The sequence below is a fragment of the Geotrypetes seraphini genome, chromosome 9 (genome assembly GCF_902459505.1).
Source record: "Geotrypetes seraphini chromosome 9, aGeoSer1.1, whole genome shotgun sequence".
Lineage (NCBI taxonomy): Eukaryota > Metazoa > Chordata > Amphibia > Gymnophiona > Dermophiidae > Geotrypetes > Geotrypetes seraphini.
The window spans coordinates 38,028,633-38,050,904 of record NC_047092.1 but is presented as its reverse complement, the minus strand read 5'-3'; the positions used below and the strand labels follow the sequence as shown (position 1 = coordinate 38,050,904).

Here is a 22,272-nt window from a genome sequence, read left to right as displayed (position 1 = left end):
TGGGCCCTGGTATTTTGTTGGGTTTAGTTGCAGTGTTTGCCACAACTGCTGACACCTTAGCAAGAACTTCCCTCTACACCTCATGACTATATGAGTTTGAGCTATATGGTGCAGGAACTCTTGTGCTGGTATTGTGAGACTTGAGAGCCTAAGACCAATACTAGAGTTCTGCACTGTACTGCTCAACCTCAGAGCTGCATGGGTGTAGAAAGAAGAATGATCCTGCTCTTCTGGTATTCATGGATAACAAAGCAGCTTTCAGGACTAGTTGAGGCAGAAGAGATTGGTTGATGGGCCTGGTGAGTGGTGAGAGCTAGCTGAAATAGAGGCTGGAGTTTGGTCGATTTTAAGGGAGGAGAGATGATGAGATAGAGGAGGACAACTGGAGGAGTGGTATAGGGAAAAAGAATTAGGGTAGCAACAACAAGAGAAAATGAGAATACGTAATGACAGGTTGGTGAGGAAGAAAGAGACTAGGGACTAAATGCACAAAACATGGTCGCTAAAACCATGCGAGTTGCTGTGGGCCAATTTTTGGGCCGATTCTGAAACAGCAATCGATTTTCCAACATGTTTGCATGCAAATGATTTGCACGGAGGTCTGCCATAATCCCTTCCGATCGATTGTTGTGAAAGTGACTTTGTCACATGCACTGAGCCAGTTTGGGGAAGCCCAAACAACAGCAGCAGGGAAAGGTCCAAAGCAGCCTCCTGCCACTCAGCTGTTCAGAGCTTTTTTCTTTTTATGGCACATATGTTGTGCATGTGTTACTGTGTTACGCACGCACAATATCTGCCTCATAAAAAAAAATTATCCCAGGACAAGCAGGCAGAATATCCTCAACATATGGGTGACGTCAATCACAGAGCCCCGATGCAGACAGCTTCACAAGAAGACTTGCTTGAAGAACTTTTGGAAAGTTCGCGACTGCCGCACCGCACATGTGTGAGTGCCTTCCCACCTGTTTCAGTGTTCCACCACTCTCTGGGTGAAGAAGAACTTCCTTCCGTTTGTACGGAATCTATCCCCTTTTAACTTTAGAGAGTGCCCTCTCGTTCTCCCTACCTTGGAGAGGGTGAACAACCTGTCTTTATCTACTAAGTCTATTCCCTGCATCTAGAGGGTCGACTCACAGCCCATAAAGTTAGAGCCATGGCGGCATCTGTAGCTTTCCTTAGATCTACTCCTATTGAGGAAATCTGCAAAGCTGCCACTTGGTCCTTGGTTCATGCATTCACCTCTCATTATTGTCTGGATTCTTTTTCCAGACGGGATAGCCACTTTGGCCAGGCAGTATTACAAAATTTATTCTCCTGAATTGCCAACACTCCCACCATCCCATTCTGGTTTAGCTTGGAGGTCACTCATATGTTGAGAATATGCTGTCTGCTTGTCCTGGGATAAAGCACAGTTACTTACCATAACAGGTGTTATCCCAGGACAAGCAGGCATGATATTCTCACATGTGGGTGACGTCATCTACGGAGCCCCAGCGCGGACAGCTTTTCAAGCAAACTTGATTGAAGTTTCAAGTTTGCTATGCTGCACCACGCATGTGCATGCCTTCTTGCCCACTAGAGGGCGCATCCCCACCTCGTGGTCCTCAGTTCAGTCTTTTCCGCGGAGCCAGAAGCCCTGTGGAATTTGTGCTCTTCTATTTTAGCCTTCTGACACCGCGGCTGAGTGTTTCTTTCTCGGTCGCTGTGCTTACTTTGTTTTTTTATTTGTTTGTGTTTAGGTTTTCGTCAAAAAAAAAAAAAAGATTTTTCGTTCGGCTCCGGGGGTTCCCGGTAGCCGCGGCCGCAGGACCTCGTTCGTTCCCGGCCGTTTTTTGTGTCCATGTCCCGTCCCTTGACGGGCTTTAAAAAGTGCACCCGGTGCGATCGACCCCTTTCGATCACCGATCCCCACCGGTTGTGCTTACTTTGTCTGGGTCCTGAACCCCCCCCCCCCCACTTTACTTAATAGACATCGCGCCGCGTTGTGGGGGCGTTGTGGGAGGTGGGGGGGGGTTGTAACTCCCCACATTTTACTGAAAACTTAACTTTTTCCCTGTTTTTAGAAAAAATCATTTTCAGAAAAAATCGTTAATCGTTTTCAGAAAAAATCGTTAATGTCTTATTAAAGAAACTAGTGTTTAAGCCCGTTACATTAACGGGTGCTAGAATATATGGCTGTCTGTCTTTCTTTCTTTATGTCTCTCTCCCTGCTCCTGTTTCTTTCTTCCTTTCTTTCTGTCTTTCTCCCTCCTGCAATTTTTTTCTCTCTCTCCCTGGCACCCTTTGCCTGTCTGTCTTTATTTCTGTGTCTCTCTGGTCCCCTGTCTGTCTTTATTTCTGTCTGTCTCTCTCCCTAGCCTCCTTTGTCTGTCTGTATTTCTTTCTGTGTCTCCCCCCCCCCACTTTCCTTTGCAGAAGCAGCAGTGCTATTTCCCTTCCCCTCCAGATCCCTGTGAAGTAGTAGCAGCATTTCCCCCCACCCACCCCCCATTCCCTTCTCTCCCCCCTCCCACTTTCCTTTGCAGAAGCAGCAGCGGTATTTCTCTTTCCCTCCAGGTCCTTGCTGAAGCAGTAGCAGCATTTTCCCCCACCCCCCATTCCCTTCTCTCCCCCCCACTTTATTTTGCAGAAGCAGCTGTGATATTTCCCTTCCCCTCCAGATCTCTGAGAAGTAGTAGCAGCATTTCCCCCCACCCCACCCCCATTCCCTTCTCTCCCCCCCCACTTTCCTTTGCAGAAGCAGCAGCGGTATTTCTCTTTCCCTCCAGGTCCTTGCTGAAGCAGTAGCAGCATTTTCCCCCACCCACCCCCCATTCCTTTCTCTCCCCTACCACCACTTTCCTTTGCAGAAGCAGCAGCGGTTTTCCCTTCCCCTCCAGGTCCCTGCTGAGTAGTTGAAACATTTTCCCACACCCCCCATTCCCTTCTTACCTTGAGCTGCCCTGCTCCGTTCGGCCCCTCCCCCTTCCCGTGTGCTGGCCTGCTGCGGCTGAAGGTTTTTTTCGGCGACTCCTCCTGTTAAAACTCCCCCCCCCCTCCCGCAACCGCTCCTGTTCAAAGCGGCCTGCTGAGGTTCGCGGCCGCTGTAACGAACCTCGCAGGCCGCTCTCCAACTCGGTAATATGTTCCCTCTGACGCGATTGCGTCAGAGGGAACGTGCTACCATGTGGAGAGCGGCCTGCGAGGTTCGTTACAGCGGCCGCGAACCTCAGCAGGCCGCTTTGAACAGGAGCGGTTGCGGGAGGGGGGGGGGAGTTTTAACAGGAGGAGTCGCCGAAAAAAACCTTCAGCCGCAGCAGGCCAGCACACGGGAAGGGAAGGGGTAGGGGCCGAACGGAGCAGGGCAGCTCAAGGTAAGAAGGGAATGGGGGGTGGGGGAAAATGTTTCAACTACTCAGCAGGGACCTGGAGGGGAAGGGAAAACCGCTGCTGCTTCTGCTGTTGCAGGAGGATTTGGGGGGGGGGATTCTTGAGCGGCGGCAGGACCATGAGGCGGGATTGAGTTTTTCGGCTTCCCCTATCTGGGGAAACCGCCGTGCCGAACTGAGCTGCGGTGGGGCCGTAGTAAGCGCGGGGCATGCTGCAGTCTTGGCGGCCACGGACATACGGATCATGGAAGCACGCTGATAAGACTGCGCATGCGCCGCCTACGGTTTTATTATATAGATTACAATTTTGCATGAGGTAAAACTCTTTATAGTTTATAAATCTTGCCTTTTGGCCAAGTCTTAATAATAATATTGCGATTTATAGCTAAAGAGACATGATCAAGAAACTGTTTTATTTTACTTTTGTGATTGATAAACATACCGAAGGCCTCAAAATAGTACCTGGTGGGCCGCGAGTTTGAGACCACTGCTTTAGGAAGTAAAGGGCAAATTCTATAAGAAGCGCCCAAAAGTTAGGCGCCTATTTAGGCACTGTTCAGCGCGATTCAAGTAAAATCACGCTGAGCAGCACCTATTTTGGAGGCACCCATTAAATAGACCAGCTCTAGGCACAACTGAAAGTTAGGCGCCCATGCGAGCGCTTAAGCACGCTTAAGAGCAGTGATTCTGTAAGAAGGTGCCTAACATGTAGCCACGCCTAACATGCATAGCGCCTATTTTTTGAAGGCCGCCTAAATTTTTAGAGGCGCCTTGTTACAGAATCGCGCCCCTATGTTTCAATCAGTGCTGATTAAAAAGCTTAATTGAGTTTCAAGTTTAATATTTTGATATACTGACCATCACAAGTATCTGGTCGGTTTACAATAATAAAAAGTGAAAACATTATTTAAAATATTAAAATTATGTATAACAAAGAAAAAAGTCTAAATAAAAAATAGGGGGAGGGTTAAGATCAAAACATAGACTTGATTACAATGGGTATGGTACAAAAGGAAAGAAAGAGGAAGGGAAAGTTTTTTGGTTTTTTTTAAAGATACATTGAGCTTGTTATTCAATTTAGATAGGCGTCTATCTAGTTGGGCACCTCCGAAATAGGTGCCTAATTTTAGGCGCAGGTTACAGAATTTGGGCCCCCCTCTTACCATCCCCTCCCTAACCCCAGATCCTACTTTTCCCTCTCTTGGAAACCTTCTCTGATCTAACGTTGTAACCCTTCCTCCATAACTCTTTTTGTAATCCGCTTTGAAACAAAAGGTAATGGCAGAATAGAAATCTGTAATGTAATGTAATATAATTGCTGTAGAAGGCTTAGATAACCACAGGAGGAACAGAAGTATAGGCTTTCAGAATCAAAAAGCAAACAGAAGCTCAAAGAAACTAGTATGGCCTATAAACATCTTGAAAAATGTCACAAGTCCCATTTCCTGTTCTATAAATAATTCTCTAAACTATATTCTCTGAGGACAAGCAGGCGTAATGATCTCACATGTGGGTGATGTCATCCATGGAACCTGGTATGGACACTACCAAATCACTTTAAATCTTCTCGTACCATAATAGAAGCTTCCTTAGTGCCAGCAGCAGATGAATCTAGAGACAAGTGGATTGTTTCCATTTATCATCAGCAGCTGAGAGATAGAGAATACTGAGTTGAACTAAGCCTTATTGGATGTACAGCCTCCTGGTCAACTGGTATACTCTATTTCCAGCAGGTTGATGGATGTGTTTTTCACAGATCCTGGTTTCTGCTTGTTAGCTCCTGTCCAGGCCTTGGTCAGTTGAGCTGATGGGTGTTCTGGCTGAGTAGTGCCAGTTTTAGAGGGTCCCTGCCTCACCTTCCTTGGGGACATACCTATCACTCCAGGTCCAGTCCCCTCCCTCCCAATAAGGCTTCTATGGTCAATGCCACAGAGGTGGCACAGTGGTTTTGGCCTTCCCTCTCAATAAGGCTGCTGTGCAATTTTTTTCCCACACCTTGAAAAAAACAAAAGAAAGAAGGCACAGTTGATGTAGGCACAGTTGATGTAAGAGCTTTTCTGGCTACTTACGTTAGCAGCAATATGGGTTGGTCACACCCGAACACTTATTGCCTGGCTCCCTCAGTGGATGAGTGTTTCCTTTAACTTGTTTTGTTGCAGTGGGGAACTCTGCAGTTTTGGCGCTTCAGTATATTTTTGTGGCTGAGGGAGTTCTGATTCTCGCACTATGGGACAGCATCAAGCACCAGCAGAACTATGAGTATATTTGGGTAACTTCCCTAGCTCCTCGGTTGGGGAGGACATGTCGGCGACAGCTACCTCATGGTGTTCCTGTGCTGGAGAAGAGAGGCTGCATTCTCCTCGGTCTCCTGTGAATTGTCAGGCTGTTACTGCACACTGGCAGGAGACCGGTCCCTGTTTCTCCCAGGTAGGGTATGTGGTTTACATATTTGATGTTATTCAGCTGCGCAGAGGGGGGGGGGGTGTGGCTTTAAATTTTTTATTACTGTCTGCTCTTGCAGGGTTCATGAATCAGCTATTTTGCTAGGGTGGCAGAGTATTCTCAGTGCTGTTCACACTATGGAAGCCTTCTGACAGCAACGGGGTTAAGTTTGGCCAGCTAGCCCAAAGCTTCCCCACGGCTACAGTGATTACAAGCGATAAATGTGTATTTTTCCCTCGTGGGGAGGGTGCAACTGCATTCTCTTTTCTCCACGGCTATTTTGTGCGGGTGGGATCTGACAGTTTGCAGGGCGGGGATAGAGACTGAGTTTACGGAGACAGGACAGGAACGTGGACTGAGCTTGCGGGGACGAGGTGGGAACAGTGATAAAAAATTTTTCCCTGTGCCATTCTCTAGTGTGAATCACTTTCTCAAGCTCTGTAGTAATAATATCTTGAAATTTATCCTATTTTCACTGCACTCTTCTATCAAGACTTTCATCTCCTTAATCCCTTTTTTCTTCCCCCATTCACTTAACTTTCTCTCTAAATAGATCGCGAAATTGTTTGCGGGAGGCTCATTACCTCCTTCATCACTACAGTTCCTCTCAGTTAAACCTCTTACGATATTATATAATTCTCTGGGATGGTTTTTGGCTAATCTTTTCCCAGTGATAGCAGGAATTGAATATGTGATTGCGAAGTTAACCTTATGTATGCGCAATATTGAAAATTGGATGCAGAATCATGGATTATTACTAAATTTACAGAAAACAGGTTATGTTTGTGGGAAAAGAAGAATTATTACAGATTAGAGAAATAAAATTAGGTGTTGGAAAACTGCCAATATTGACACACATGAGGGTTCTAGACGTAATGTTAGATATGCACCTTACGATGCATGAATATATACTTCAGGTTTTTTTTTCCAGCTACGGTTATTATCAAGGATAAAACCAATGTTACTGAGCCAGGATTTCCAAATGATTGTACAAAGTTTGGTGATTACCAGGCTTGATTTTTGTAACTCTTTGCTGTTAGGTGTGGCCAAGACAAGGATACGAGCCTTGCAGATTATTCAGAACACTGCAGCAAGATTAAACTAACTAAACTAAACTAAACCTTAGGTTTGTATACCGCGCCATCTCTGCAAGCGTAGAGCTCGGCACAGTTTACAGAGTTAGGATAGAAAGGAACTCCAATGAAGGGTTATAGGATAGGAACTAAGAGGGTATAGAGGGGCCAGGGTACCAGAGAGGGAGGGAGGTGTTACATTTTTGAAAAGAGCCAAGATTAATAACAGGAGTATCATAATCTGAACATATTACCCCTGTACTAAAATATCTGCCCTGGCTTCTGGTTCTACACCGTATAGATTACAAAATTTTGATGATTATTCATCATGTGATTTATGGAGTCGCGCCCTTGTTTCTGGCTTGGATGTTGCAGAGATGTACACCAGACTATGTGTTATAATCCCAGGGTGCGATGAAACCGGAAACAATGGGAGTGAATGGGAATGAGTGAAGTACATTATATAAAAACTTGAACATCTGCTATCGCAATTGCAGGTCCACAGATGTGGAATTTACTGCCTGGTGTTTTACGATTGTGTAGTAAGATGAATTTTAAAAAGATGTTAAAGGCACACCTTTTTGTTCAGGCTTTTTGTTAACCGGATTATATTTTTAGAAATCTAGTGAAATCCTGCAGAAAAGGAGATTTATAATTTAGAGTGTTTACTTGATTCTTGGGTGCTTTTTATGTAAATATGTTTTGTATGTGTATTTTAATTTGTATGTTTTTATTGTAATCCGCTTTGTTTTAAAGCAGCTAAGAGATTTTTTAAATAAAAAAATATATCTCTACATACCTACACAACAGAATCATGGAATTCATAGGGGAACGTTTGCAAATATCAAAACTTTTATTTAAAGAAGTACAAAAACCTAATAAAATTATATTGAGATAAAATAAGAAATGAAGCCTAGGAATAAGATTCAAAGAATAAGCAAGAGAGAGCCAAGAAATTGGTGTTCTAAGAAATATTATTTTATTACTTTGAGAATATACTATATAAGTGAGCAAAACAAAGTGGGTTATTTTGCATGATTAGGATATTTTTGGACAAATTCTTTTCCATGTCTAGGAAAAACGGCAAGTACAGTAAAAGCTTGGATTGCGAGTGTTTTGCAAGACGAGCAAAAGTTTTATAAAATTTTGAATTTTATCAACAAGCGTCTTGCAATATGAGTACGTATACACGCGTCACATCATCACAGCTGAGCGCAATACAAGTATGCACAACATATGCACGTTGCATCGCTGTGCGTAGCACAAGCATCACAACTTCAAGTGTGGGTGGGGTGGCAAGTAAGGTGTATGCGCCCATGCAATGGGATGAGGAGGTAGCAGCGTAGCCTGCATGCGTTCATAGGAGGCACAGGAAGTTTCCTTGCTTTAAAGCTCTGGCCCTACCTTGGCCCCTGGGTGTTCCCAGCTTCTCTCTCTCTATTTTTTTTCTTTTCTTGCTAATTTCTGCCTGTGAATGAGTGTCCTTTATGTAATCCTGGCTAATTCAAGAAGTCCATACGTTAGGTGGCGCACCTCGCGATTGGTCAGTGCCCCGTTGGCACTTCACTTAAGAAGTGGCTGTGCGTGAGCTCCAGCAGCGCATTTCTTAGGTTGTCCCACTGTTCCTCATGCACACCCTCGGCCCACAAAATGCCCCCACCCTGGTCCCCCCTTGCGGCTGGCATTCAGTAGCGTGACAAGAATAGCACCGAGCTCGGCACCTCCCCTCCCCATTAAATTCAGCCCTCCTGCCTGGCTCATTCATGCAGTCGCGGCTACCCCCTCTCCGAAGCGGGAGGTTTCTCTACGTCCTTTGCGTGAATAGGATTCCACAACATATGCGCAGTACAAACATGCGCAATCTACCCGTTAATACAAGCACTCACAGCGTACGTGCAGTTTACCCACACAATTTAAGAACATAGATAAGAACATAAGAAATGCCTTTGCTGGGTCAGACCAGAGGTCCATCGTGCCCAGCAGTCCGCTCATGCGGTGGCCCAACAGGTCCAGGACCTGTGCAGTAATTTTCTATCTATACCCCTCTATCCCCTTTTCCAGTAGGAAATTGTCCAGTCCTTTCTTAAACCCCTGTACCGTACTCTGCCCTATCACGTCCTCTGGAAGCGCATTCCAGGTGTCCACCACACGTTGGGTAAAAAAGAACTTCCTAGTATTCGTTTTGAATCTGTCTCCTATCAACTTTTCCGAGTGCCCTCTTGTTCTTTTATTATTCGAAAGTTTGAAGAATCTGTCCCTCTCTATTCTTTCTATGCCCTTCATGATCTTATAAGTCTCTATCAATTTACCTGCAGTACAAGTACGCACAGTATCCCTGACACCAGCCACGTTTCTAAAGTAAAGTGCAGTTTATTTGTTTTACTGTATATATTTTTATTTTATACAGTACAATATTTTGTATCAAAGTTCTTGGGTTGTGGAACGAATCATCTGAGTTTACATTGTTTCCTATGGGGAAATTCACTTTGATATACAAGTGCTTTGGATTACAAACATGCTTCCAGAATGAATTATGCTCAAAAACCAAGATTTTACTATACTGTGAAAAATTCTAGGCCTGGCTGATAGATTCTGTAGTATGTCTGTGTATCAGTGCTCTAAACATGTTGGAATAAGTACCCATTCCCAGTGATTGACTGTTAAGGGAGAACACCTGTCAAGAGTACAGCTAATCTCAAAAACAATTACAGTGTGAAATTTAATTTTCCTGTGATTTTTGACCTGTCCATTTTTTTACCTATATAGTTCATTATGCGCAAAGAGTGCAGAAAAACCGCTGGCGATGCTGTGAAGTGACATTTTGGTGCAAAGATGAAGAGCTGTGTCACCAGTGGATTCAAGCAATAAAGGAGCTACTTGAATTACAGAGTAAGTTCTTTTTAACTGCAATGAGAAAAAGTTTAAAGATTTTAAAATATTTATTAAAGATCAGAAGACAGAAAAACAGTTTCCACAGAGGTAAAGGCAGCACAGTTGCTGTATGTGAGTCTTTCATTCAGTATTTTCAGATCTATTTCTAGATCCTATTGTAGAAGCCACATTTTGAAAATGATTGGGGGTGCTGAACTCAAAACTCACAACAAATTTCCCCTGACCCATAAAAGAAAAACAAAATACATCTGGTAGTGAATGACTAACCTGTATCTAAATGTCAAGAGCAGGGCAGGTAATGTGGACAGATCAAAAGCTAGGGCCCTACCACTCTGTCTTCCCCCCTCGCAGCTTGGGAGAGAGGTTCTGGAAGCCAAATTTAGGCTCTTAGGTAGAAAGCTGAAATCCAGATTAGAGAATGACACGGGGAAAAAATCTGTCCCCGTCACCGCCCCATCCCCAGCTCACCGCCCCTTCACCGCCATCCCATTCACCGCCCCGTCACCATCCTCGCAGCATCCATATAAGCCTCAGTACTGCGAAACTCCATGAAGAGAGAAGAGAGTCCTGCCACTACTACTACTGCACTGAGAATCTGTTTCAGTGCCTCTGCCCTGTAGTAAAAACAGAACATAAAATAAATCAATTGACTTGTCCTCCCTTGCAATGACGTGTCCCCCATGTTCACCTATAGCTCGAATCAGGTCAATTGTGCACACTAAAAATGCCCACTTGAGCACATAGTCATGCAGATGCTGCAGTACAATGAGCAACAGGAGGATCTGGAACGTGAGTGGTGTAAAATGGGTAAAAGTGAATCAATTTTTTTGCTCTTTCAAAAATTATGAAGACTAGGGGACACTTGATGAAACTGCATGGAAATACCTTTAAAACAAATAGGGGTAAATATATTTTCACTCAAAGAATAGTTAAGCTCTGGAACTTATTGCTGGAGGATGTGGTAACAGTGGGTTGCGTAGCTGGGTTTAAAAAAGGCTTATGGACAAGAATCTCAAAAATGTTGAAAACAATCTCATATACAGGTTCTACACACAACTGTAAATTGATTAAACAAGAGGAAAAGACCTCAGAAGCCTGAACCATGTAGAATATGAAATTCACAATGTGGTTGATAGCAGGACAGGTTCTCTATCATCGGTCAACAAAAACCTCTTGTAGCTGATTGAAAAATTTTTAAATATCAGTGGTATTTAGACACTTTAATAGTAATCAGCAAAAAGGAGTGCACTTATCTCAAATGTAGATAAGAGCCCGACAGGACCCGTTTCACCAAAATATTTGGCTTCGTCGGGGGATTTTTTTGAACAACTGCAAAACAGAAGAGATAAATGACAAAAATGTATTTTAAACATTTAAATACATCCAAAAACACAGTTGTTAACAAAACTTAATCGAAGTAGTACTCACTGCATTCAGTATTAACTCTCCTGCATTTCAAAAAATGGTGCCGGTAATTTTTAGAATGCTTATTTATAGTGACTAAAAATGAAGTCATAGATGGAACAAACTTTATTTATCACAATTGTTTAACAAAAGTGGAGATTAGAAAAAAGAATGGCAATCTATGTTGCTATTTTTTTTTTTTTTTTAGTTTAACAACTTTTATTGGGTTTAAAGTACAGATATCAGAACAAACACAATGTGAATTCAAAGCACAGGTATCAGCATAATACATACATGCATGAAAGAATAGTGTATGAGGAGTTAAGTATATATATTAATAACGTACCAAATATCTGAATATCAATATTCTGATAAATTACAAAAGGTCAATTAGAACAGTAATCAATTAAGGGATGCCATATATCTAAATATTTAGTCATAGTATTAGACTTCTCAGCATAAGCTTTTTCATATTTGCCCGTAAGGCATAGAGCATTCCACCACATATGGTAATCAATCTTAGATAAGTCTTTCCAACAAATTAGGATTGACTGTATCGCTAAGGCAATCATTATAGTAAACAAATGGGTTTCCATCTTATTTATAGGGACCGATAGCGCTTGCGCCATTAAAATGATATGATTAAAAGAAAGATTATCAGTTAAGTTCAATATATCGCATATGGTGGACCATACTCTGTCCCAGTATAGTTGGACATGTGGACAAGAGTATAATAGATGTTCCATGGTACCTATATGGAGTTTACAAGACCAGCAATGACTGGAAACTGTCGAGTTAATCTTGTTAGACAGTACCGGAGTCCACACTGCTCTATGAAAAACAAAGAATAGAGATTGGAGTAGAGAGGCAGAAAGTATGGACTTAAATAGAGATGACCATAACTGAGTCCAGTCAATAGCATCCGAAGGGAGGTTTAGTTGATTTTGCCATTTGATTTCCGTTTCCATAGGGCCAGGATATTCCATCCTCTTTATCAGTTTATACCACATTGATGCTTTAAGGGGGATGTTGGAACAAGAGCGAAGGAAATTTGATAAACCAGGAACTACAGACACCGTTGGAGTTGTAATCAAGGCATGTCTTATACAGTGAGTTAACTGCAGCCACCGGAAGTATTGAGAATTATTTAGGCCAGTGGAGGCCGAGAGATCCTGAAATGACATCCATCCATCTGCATTCATAAGATCTTGAACCAGCCAGATACCATTTTTCTGCCACTCCTGCCAAGATAATGTAGCATTCGATATTTTGAACCGATCATTATTCCAAATAGGGATCAAAGCTGATTCATTCCATGTACATGAGAAAGTAGAATCCATAGTATCGATAGTACATTTGTATGCTGCGAGAATTAGATCCTTATGATCAGCTTTAGTTAGCACAGTGCCTGCTAAATTCTCAATACGGTTTCTACCATAAATCTCACATTCCAAGGGATACCAAGCAGGTGGGTCCCCACTTCGAGAGCTGTGATATCCCACTACCCACTGTTTCATAATAAAAGCAAGATGATAGTGCAAGAAAGAAGGGTAGTTCACTCCACCAGAGGATCTCTGTGATTTCAATTTAGATAGGGCAATACGGGGTTGCTTGGAATTCCATAAAAACTTCCCAATAATGGAATCAATCTGCTTATATAAAGAAAGGGGTAATTGAAATGGCAGCATGTACAAAATATAATTAATCTTAGGAGCCAACATCATTTTAATGGTCTCTAATCTTCCCCACCATGTCAATGTCAATGGAGACCATCTACTGATGGTCTTCTTGATGGTCTCGATCAGATAATCACAATTGAGTTGAATAGTATCTTCTATGGATGGACCAAAATATACGCCCAGATATTTCATAGAGACAGCCGTCCATTGGACTCCATGACTAGTTACTTCAAATTCCGCTTCAGGACAATTGATAGGCATCACTTCCGTTTTGCCAGCATTTAATTTATATCCAGATACAGCCGCATATTCTGCTATAATGGAAAGTAATCGTGGTAGCGATGGAGGGGTTATATAAAGTAGGATATCATCAGCGTATGCCGACACTTTATACTCCATACCCCGACATTGGAATCCAGTAATAGTAGGGTCTAAACAAATCCGTTGGATCAGTGGCTCCAGTGCAAGGTCAAATAGCAGGGGGGATAGTGGGCAACCTTGCCTAGTGCCTCTGGTAAGATGAAATGTAGATGAAAGAGTACCATTAACATAAATTCTAGCGTTGGGGTTGGAGTAAAGAACCTGTATTTTGTTAACAAAGGTCTCAGAGAATCCGTACCAGCGCAAGGTTTGAAATAGGAAAGGCCATTCTATCCTATCGAATGCTTTTTCAGCATCCAGGCTTACCGCCATTATTTTCTGATGATGATGTGGAGTCCTGGCAAGGATATGAGAAAAGAGCCTTGTATTATCACAAGCCTTGTATTATCTACCATTAATAAAGCCACTTTGGCCTGGTGAAATGAGCTTGGTGATAACTGATTGTAGTCGAGTGGACAGCATTTTAGCATAAATCTTTGCGTCAACATTTATTAAAGAGAGTGGTCGGTAGTTAGCCACAAATCTGCTATCTTTTCCTGGTTTCGGAAGTACGATGATGGTTGCCTCCGTAAAGGATCCAGATGCGGTTCCGGTAGAAAGGAGATAATTAATAAATTGTAAAAAGTATGTCCCCAAAACATCTTGGAATTCCTTATAAAATTCTACCGTCAGCCCATCTGGTCCAGGCGTTTTCTTAAGAGCCATAGAAAAGATAGTTTGAGATAGCTCCGTGAGAGAAAACGGTTCATCCAAGATTTCGTTGTCTTTTGTTTCAAGTTTAGTATGTGAAATATCATATAAGAAATCTGAAGACCTCATCTGACAGCATGATTCAGAAGTGTATAGCTTACAATAAAAATCCATAAAGGCCTGAGAGATGTCAGATGACTCCGTGATCTCTACATCTGAATCTAGTTTGAGGCAGGTGATGATAGATTTTTCACTGCGGCGTTTAAGGTAGTTAGCCTGTAAGTGGCCACATTTGTTGTTCTCCGCAAAGTAAGATGCCGACTGTTGAAAAACAGTGTGAGCTGCCTTTTTACCCAAGATAGTGTTGTATTGAAAGCGTGCTTTATTAAGGCGAAACAGTAAGGAAAAGTCCATTGGGGACGCTTGATGTTGCGATTCAAGGCTCCTAATCTCATCTTCCATATTCTTTTGTTCTTCTTTCAGTTTCTTAGATTTATGCGCTGAGTAACTGATAACTACACCCCTTACAAAGGCCTTAAAAGCGTCCCAGCAGCAAATCCAAGAAGTGTGTTCAGGTTTATTATGACAAAAATAATCCTTTATTTGATCTCTCATATGAAGACAAAATTGAGGTTCTTGCAGCAAGGCATTATTAAACCGCCATTGTTTAATGGTTAAAGGAGAAGCAGTAATTTTGATCTGAATATTAATAGCAGCATGATCAGAGACTATTATAGGTGCAATATCAGTTTTAATCACAGCGGAGCATAGTGAGGGACTAAGTAAAAAGAAATCTATGATGCATGAGGAGGAGAATAAAAAGTATAAGCTTCATCATCCTCATGCCTATGTCTCCAAATGTCCACCAAATTGTTAGTGGAGATGAGATCTTGTATAGCATACCAAGATCTAGATTTTTTGTATGCACAAGAAGATTTCCTATCTCTGTTCGGATTTAGTACCAGATTGAAGTCACCTGCCAGTATCAACTGTGAGTCTGCGTCTTCCATAAGAGAAGCCATAAGAGCATGGTAGAATTGCGGGCAGTCTATATTTGGCCCGTATATATTAAAAAGGCAATAAGATTCACCAGTGATGCAGCACTTGACTTTTATCCATCTCCCATTAAGGTCAGCAGAGGAAGAGACCACAGAGATGTTATTCCTGTTTCTGATGATAGGAGTACTCCACCTTTACGCTCTACTGCAGTAGAAAAATATGGCGACATTGCCCATGGTAGTTGAACTTTGGATGAGGCTATAGCATCTAAGTGTGTTTCCTGGATCATGATGATATCAGGGTTTGAATTCTCTAGATAGTTCAGTATTTTCTTTAGTTTGATTTTGTTGTTAAGACCTTTCGCATTCAAGGATACAATACTAATAGACATTCCAGTATAATAAGCTTGATATAAGTATATTCAGAATAATAGATATACATTTCAACCACAATATACATGCATAAAAGCAAAAATCTGTGTATATGAAGAAGCATGCTATTTCAAACACAAGACAAATAGATATCAAGCATGCTAATATCATGTGCAGTGAATTAACAGTGGTGCCAAAAAGGACACCTCTATAACAGTGTGAGTGCAGCCAAGTGAAACAGAATAGCAGTAAGATACACCATGCTCCCATATAAAAGGATACAGAACAGCAAACAAAGATAATCATGCAGCGGAACCATAACAGAAAGAGGAAAATCACCAGTATACTAGAGTGTGATAACCACAAGCAGAAAGTCCATGCAAACCAGGTTGCAGGCATATTGATTAAGTGTCATAAGGTAAGATTACATGCAGCCTGCAACCTTCAAACCTGGTTGATTGGAGTCGGGGACTGTTGCTCAGTGAAGTTTGCCAGCTCATCCGGTCTGATGAAGTCTTTAGTTGAGTTGTTCAGGGTGACTCTCATGCGTGCGGGATACAGAATGCCAAATCTAGCATTCAGGGCTTTAAGCTGCGGCCTGTAGGATAAGAGCTGCTTACGTCGGAGGGCTGTAGACTTGCTCAGATCTGGAACAAATAGCAAAGTGGCGCCCTCATGCTGGATTGGAGCTTTGATCTTGGCTCTCTGCATGATGTCGAGCACATGTTGGTATCTCAGGATCTTAAGTACTACTGGTCTGGGTCGATGATCATTAGGAGAACGGGAAGAAGGTACCCTGTGGGCACGTTCTATTTCAAGCTCACGTTGAAACGTAATATCCAGCAATTTTGGGATCAGTGATTCCAAGAAGTTAGGTAGCTCACGGTCCCGACCATTTTCCGGTAGCCCCAGTGTGCGCAGATTGCAGCGATGAGACCTATTGTTACTGTCTTCCAGCTCCTGTTCCAAGACAGATATACGTTTGGTCTGGCTGCGTAATTCAACGAGCTGCACTGAGGTCGCCTCCATTTTGGTTTCTAAAGTACCAACACGTGTCTGCATGGAAGCAAAATCTGCCGTTAGGGCAGTGAGCTTTTCATTGATCTCGTCTGTGCTCGTTTTGGTTTCCGACGCTAGCTCTTTTAATTCGCGGAGTTCCGCTAGAATCACGCTGCTGAGGTCTGTCGGGGAGACCGGAGAGGCCGGAAGTGGGGTCTTGGACGGCGAAGACGGCTCCGGTTTATGGCGCTTGCCTACCTTTTTGGCTGACATCGCTGCAGCGAGACGAAGCCGAAACAGGATGTAAGTAAACAGCTTTGTTTTATTGAAATGTTGTTAGGTTCTGCGTTGCTTAACAGCACTGATACATCAGATCGTTTGCTTAATTAAGAGGGAGATCGCCGGAGCACAAGGTTTAAACCACCATCTTCTGCGGGCTCAGCCACGCCCCTCCCTATGTTGCTATTTAAGCCAAAAGGTTTGACAGTATTGAGCTGGAAAATCCACCGGGCTTCCCGTGGCAGTAACTTGTTATGGCGGTCACCTCCCCGCTCATGTTTACTTTCTTTGTCAATACAGAGACATTTTAACTGATGAAAATCATGGCAAAATTCAAGACAATGTTCAACAAGTGGAGCACTCAGTTTTTTTAATTTTATGTTAGATTTGTGTTCACTTATGTGTATTTTGAACGGGCATATTGATTTGCCAACATACACTTTTGCACACGGACAGATTATCACATATATAACAAAATCTGTATTACAAGTTAAAAAGTGCTTAATATGGTATATTTTGTTGTCAATTGGATTTGTGAAAAAATGACCTTGCTGGGTGACAGCACAGATGCTGCACGAACCACACTTGAAAAAACCTAGTGACTACTAGAAGTGGGACTCCGGTACATCGACGGACTGAGTAAATCCTTTAAATTTTTCTCACGGGAAAAAGCAATCCTCAATGGAATATCTTGGAAAACAGGAAGAGTTTGAATAATTTTCCAATTATTTCTTATAATGTTGGCTGGAGTATTTCCATGCGCACTGAACCGGACCACACAAATCTGTACCTTATCTGTGAAGATTTGTAGGTATTCAAAAGTAGATCTCGAGTGTTGTGTCTAGCTCTTTTCTGTGCTGTTCTTAACACATTGTGTGGATAGCCACGTTCAATTAATTTGGTGAACAAACATTTAGACTGATATTTATATTTACCAATGGTAGGACAATTTCTTTTAATACGGAGGAATTGGAAAAATGGTAAATTATTTCTCAATGGCACTGGATGACAACTTGTATATTCAAGAATAGTGTTCCTGTCGGTTGATTTTACATGTAGATCTGTTTCAAAACAGTCCTCTTTTTGCGTGACCACTACATCTAAATAAACAATAGTAGAACTAGAATAGTTCATTGTGAATTTTAAACAGTCATCACAAGAATTCAACCAAATACAGAAACCTTTGAGTTCTTGTTCCGTGCCCTTCCATAGCATAAAGATATTGTCAATAAAATGAAGCCATTGATGAATTTTGATTTTAAATGGTGAACATTCTAGCCATGCAGTCTCAAAAGCAGACATATAAAGGTTTGTGACAGAGGGTGCGAATGTAGCACCCATTGCTACCCCTGCTTTTTGTTTATAAAAAATTCCATCAAAAATGAAAAAATTTTCTTTCATAGCAATCCTAGCTAACGACATTAGAAAATCCGTCGGTATGAGGTGAGGTCTAACTCTACCTCCAACTTGCCAGTATTCTTTTTATATGTGGTCACCATCACTTTCAAGAGGGATTATTGACATGTGTCTGCAAATAATACCTGAAAAATGTTACTGTTTACATTCTGTTCCACTCAGGATTTGTACATCTGAAATTAAAGACGGTCATGGGACTTTTTGTACATTTTAATTAAGCAAGCTCTAAGAATATTGTTTGCAATGCATATTAGTTATTGGAGAAGCCATTTTTTCAAATGAATGACTTTGTAACTTATCGCTATGCTCACTTGCATTTCTATAACTGAGCACAGGCAGGCAGTAATACAAAAACAGTAGACACCCGACCGATTGCAGCGTTCCGCCATCTCCCTGTGTAATATAGTAATATAGTAAGTGAAAGCAATCTCATGGATAGTATGACGCAAGATCTGATCACGTTAGAAAACTGGTCCTCGACATGGCAGCTGGGCTTCAACGCTAAGAAGTGTAAGGTCATGCATCTTGGCAGTAGAAATCCTTGCAGAACATACACCTTGAATGGAGAAGCACTAGCTAGGACTTCAGAAGAACGGGACTTGGGAGTTATCATCAGTGCAGACATGAAGGCTGCCAAACAAGTGGAGAAGGCCTCATCCAAGGCAAGGCAAATGATGGGATGTATCAAGAGAAGCTTCGTCAGCCGCAAACCTGAAGTCATCATGCCACTTTACAAATCATTGGTGAGACCTCATCTGGAATACTGTGTGCAATTCTGGAGGCCGCATTACCGTAAAGATGTGCTTCGAGCCGAGTCGGTCCAGCAGATGGCCACTAGAATGGTCTCCGGACTCAAGGGTCTCTCATACGAAGAAAGACTGGGCAAGTTGAAGCTCTATACTCTAGAGGAGCGCAGGGAAAGGGGTGACATGATTGAGACATTTAAATACGTTACAGGTCGTGTCGAGATGGAAAACGACATATTCTTTCCCATGGGACCCTCGGTTACAAGGGGGCACCCGCTTAAACTCAGAGGAGGGAAATTTAGTGGTGACGCCAGGAAGTACTTCTTCACGGAAAGGGTGGTGGATCATTGGAACAAACTTCCGATGCAGGTGGTCAAGGCCGCCAGCGTGCTCGACTTTAAGAATAGATGGGATATCCACGTGGGATCCCTACGAGGGTCGAGCTAAGGAACTAAGTCATCAGCACTCAGACTTAATGGGGTGGGTCAGTGGAGTGGGCAGACTTGATGGGCTGTGGCCCTTTTCTGCCGTCACCTTTCTATGTTTCTATGTTTCCCTCCAGAGGGCTTTCTTTTTCACCCAGCCACACGCGTTCAAAAAGCCACGCATGCGCGGCTGCTCATTTGTTCAATATTCTCCTCTGACGCAACCGGACACAGGAAGTTGCAGGAGAGGAGAAGATTGATCAACTCAAGCAGCCACGCGTGCGTGTTTTTTTGAACACGTGCGGCTGGGCGAAAAAGAAAGCCGGAAAACTCTACATCTAAGGTGAGGTGGAGGGAGGGATATGGCGGGACGCTGCGATCGGGCGGGTGGTGACCGCGTGATCCTTGATTGCCTAACTGCGGAGACAAGTCCATTCACCGCTCCACAGGGCGGTGAATGGCCTTGTCCCCGTAGAGACCATTATTTTTTCTTCCCCGTTTCCCACGGCTAGCCGCGGGTAACAACCACTGTGTCATTCTCTAATCCAGATCCTCCAGGGTAGCATTTTCAGAAATGTTTCCCATTCCACACTCAGGACCCAAGAGGCAGGCAAAGCCCGAAGTCTCGATGCATGGTTGAGACGATGGAGCAGAGTTGAGGGATTTAGATTTGTTAGAACTAGGCTAAGGGGGAGCTTATTCCAAAAGGATGGATTCCACCTTAACCCAGGATGGAAACAGACTGTTTGCGCTAACGTTTAAGAAAGAGATAGTTTAAAAGCTGCTCTAAGTTTGGGGGGAAAGCCGACAGTCGCCCAGGAGCAGATGGTTCAGTGTGGAGTATCTTTGAATCAGAACATTTAGGGAGTCCCAATAGAGAGATTTCAAAAATGGTGAAAGAAAGCCAAGAGTGCTTAAGAGAGAAGCAGAGAAAATATATCAAGTTATTCTTGTCATCTTTTCAGAAGCCTGTAGATACAAGGAAAAACCACAATTTGAAGTGTCTATCCAAATGCTAGAAGTCTAAAAAAAATTAAGTAGGAGAGTTAGCGTATGTAACGCTGAATAATGAGGTAGATATAATAAGCATCTCAGTGACCTGATGGAAGGAGGACAATCAATGGGACACTGTGTTACCTGGGTACAAATTATATTGCAGTGATAAGAATAGATCAAATTGGAGAGAGGGAGGTTGCGCTATAAGTTAAGAGGAAATTGAATTGAGCAAAATGAATATTCTGCAGAACACAGATAGCAGTGTGGAATCCATATGGATAGACATTCCATGTGTAAAGGGAAGGAATATACAGAAAGGGTTATACTACCGTCTCCTGGGACAGAATGAGCAGACAGATAAAGAAATGTTTTCAGAGATTAGGAAAGCTGATGAATTGGGCAACATTATAATAATGGTGATTTCAGCTATCCCAACATTGACTGGATAAATGTTACATCAGGGAGTGCTAGGGAGGTAAAATTCTAAGATATCATAAATGACTACTTCTTGGAGCAACTGGTCCAAAAACCGAAAAGAGGGGGAGCTATTTTAGATTTGGTCCTTAGTGGAATGCAGGATATAGTATGGGAGGTAACTGTCCCGCTGGGAAACAGTGATCATAACATGATGAAATTTGAGCTGACAACTGGAGTGACATCACTAAAGAAATCTACTGTAGTGTCATTTAATTTTCTGAAGGGCGACTATGATAAAATGAGAGCCGGTATGGTTAAAAGGCAAAGTGAAAGAGACTATTACAGCCAAGAGAACATCCTATAAGGAATGGAAAAAGGATCCCAATGAAGAAAATAAGAGGAGACATAAGCACTAGCAAGTTAGATGCAAAGCGTTGATAAGGAAAGAAAAACAGGAATATGAAGAAAACTTGTTGGAGGCAAAAACTCAATGTAACAATTTTTTTTAGGTATATCAAAAGCCGAAAACCTGTGAGGGAATCTGTTGGATGATCAAGGAGTAAAAGGGGCACTATGGGAGAATAAGGCCATAGTGGAGAGAATGAATTCTTTGCTTCAGTCTTTACAGAAGATGTTAGAAATCTTCTTGAACTGGAAATGGTTTTTAAGGGTGATGAGATGGAGGAATTGAAAGAAATCTTGGTGAACCTGGAAGACATACTAAGCCAAATCAACAAGTTAAAGAGTGATAAATCACCTGAACCGGATGGTAAACATCCCAAGGTACTGAAAGAACTCAAACATGAAATTGCTGACCTGCTGTTAGTGATCTGTAACCTGTTGCTAAAAATCATCTGTAGTACCTGAAGATTGAAGAGTGGCCAATGTTACGCCGATTTCTAAAAGGTTCCAGGGGAGATCCAGGGAATTACAGACCAGTAAGCCTGACCTCACTGCCGGACAAAATAGTGGAAACAAGTATAAAAAATAAAATTGTGGAACATGTAGACAAACATGATTTAATGAGACAGAGTCAGCATGGGTTCATCCGAGGGAGGTCTTGCCTTAACCAATTTGCTTGACTTCTTTGAAGGTGTGAATAAACATATGGATAAAGGTGAGCCGGTTGATGTAGTGTATCTAGATTTCCAGAAAGCTTTGACTAAGTTCCTCATGAGAGGCTCCTAAGAAAATTAAAGAGTCATGGGATAGGAGGCAATGTTCATTTGTGGATTAAAAATTGGTTATCGGACATAAAACAAAAGGTAGGTTTAAATGGCCATTTTTCTCAATGGAGGAGGGTAAATAGTGGTGTGCTGCAGGGATCTATACTGGGACTGGTGCTATTTAACTTATTTATAAATGACCTGGAAATTGGAACTATTTGTGAGGTGATTAAATTTGCAGATGACACTAAACTGTTCGAGTTGTTAAAACACATGCAAATTGTGAAGAATTGCAGGCACAGCTTAGGAAATTGGAGACTATGTACAAATGACAGATGAAATTTAATATGAACAAATGCAAAGTGAGGAACATTGAGAAGAATAATCCAAATCATAATTACCAGATGCTAGGGTCAACCTTGAGGGGTCAGAGCTCAAGAAAAAGATCTAGGTGTCATCATGGATAATAAATTGAAACCTTCCGCCCAATGAGCGGTGGCGGCCAAGAAAACAAGATGCTAGGAATTAT

General features: G+C 42.4%; 1 protein-coding gene across 2 annotated transcripts in view; it reads left to right on the top strand.

The window, feature by feature from the left end:
* CERK (ceramide kinase) overlaps window positions 1–22,272 on the top strand; it is a 104,977-nt gene that overhangs the window by 19,476 nt on the left and 63,229 nt on the right. For both annotated transcript variants that reach the window (XM_033959121.1, XM_033959122.1), the window contains one exon: window positions 9,650–9,772. In XM_033959121.1, coding sequence (XP_033815012.1) covers window positions 9,650–9,772 — 123 coding nt within the window. The remainder of the gene's footprint in view (window positions 1–9,649; window positions 9,773–22,272) is intronic.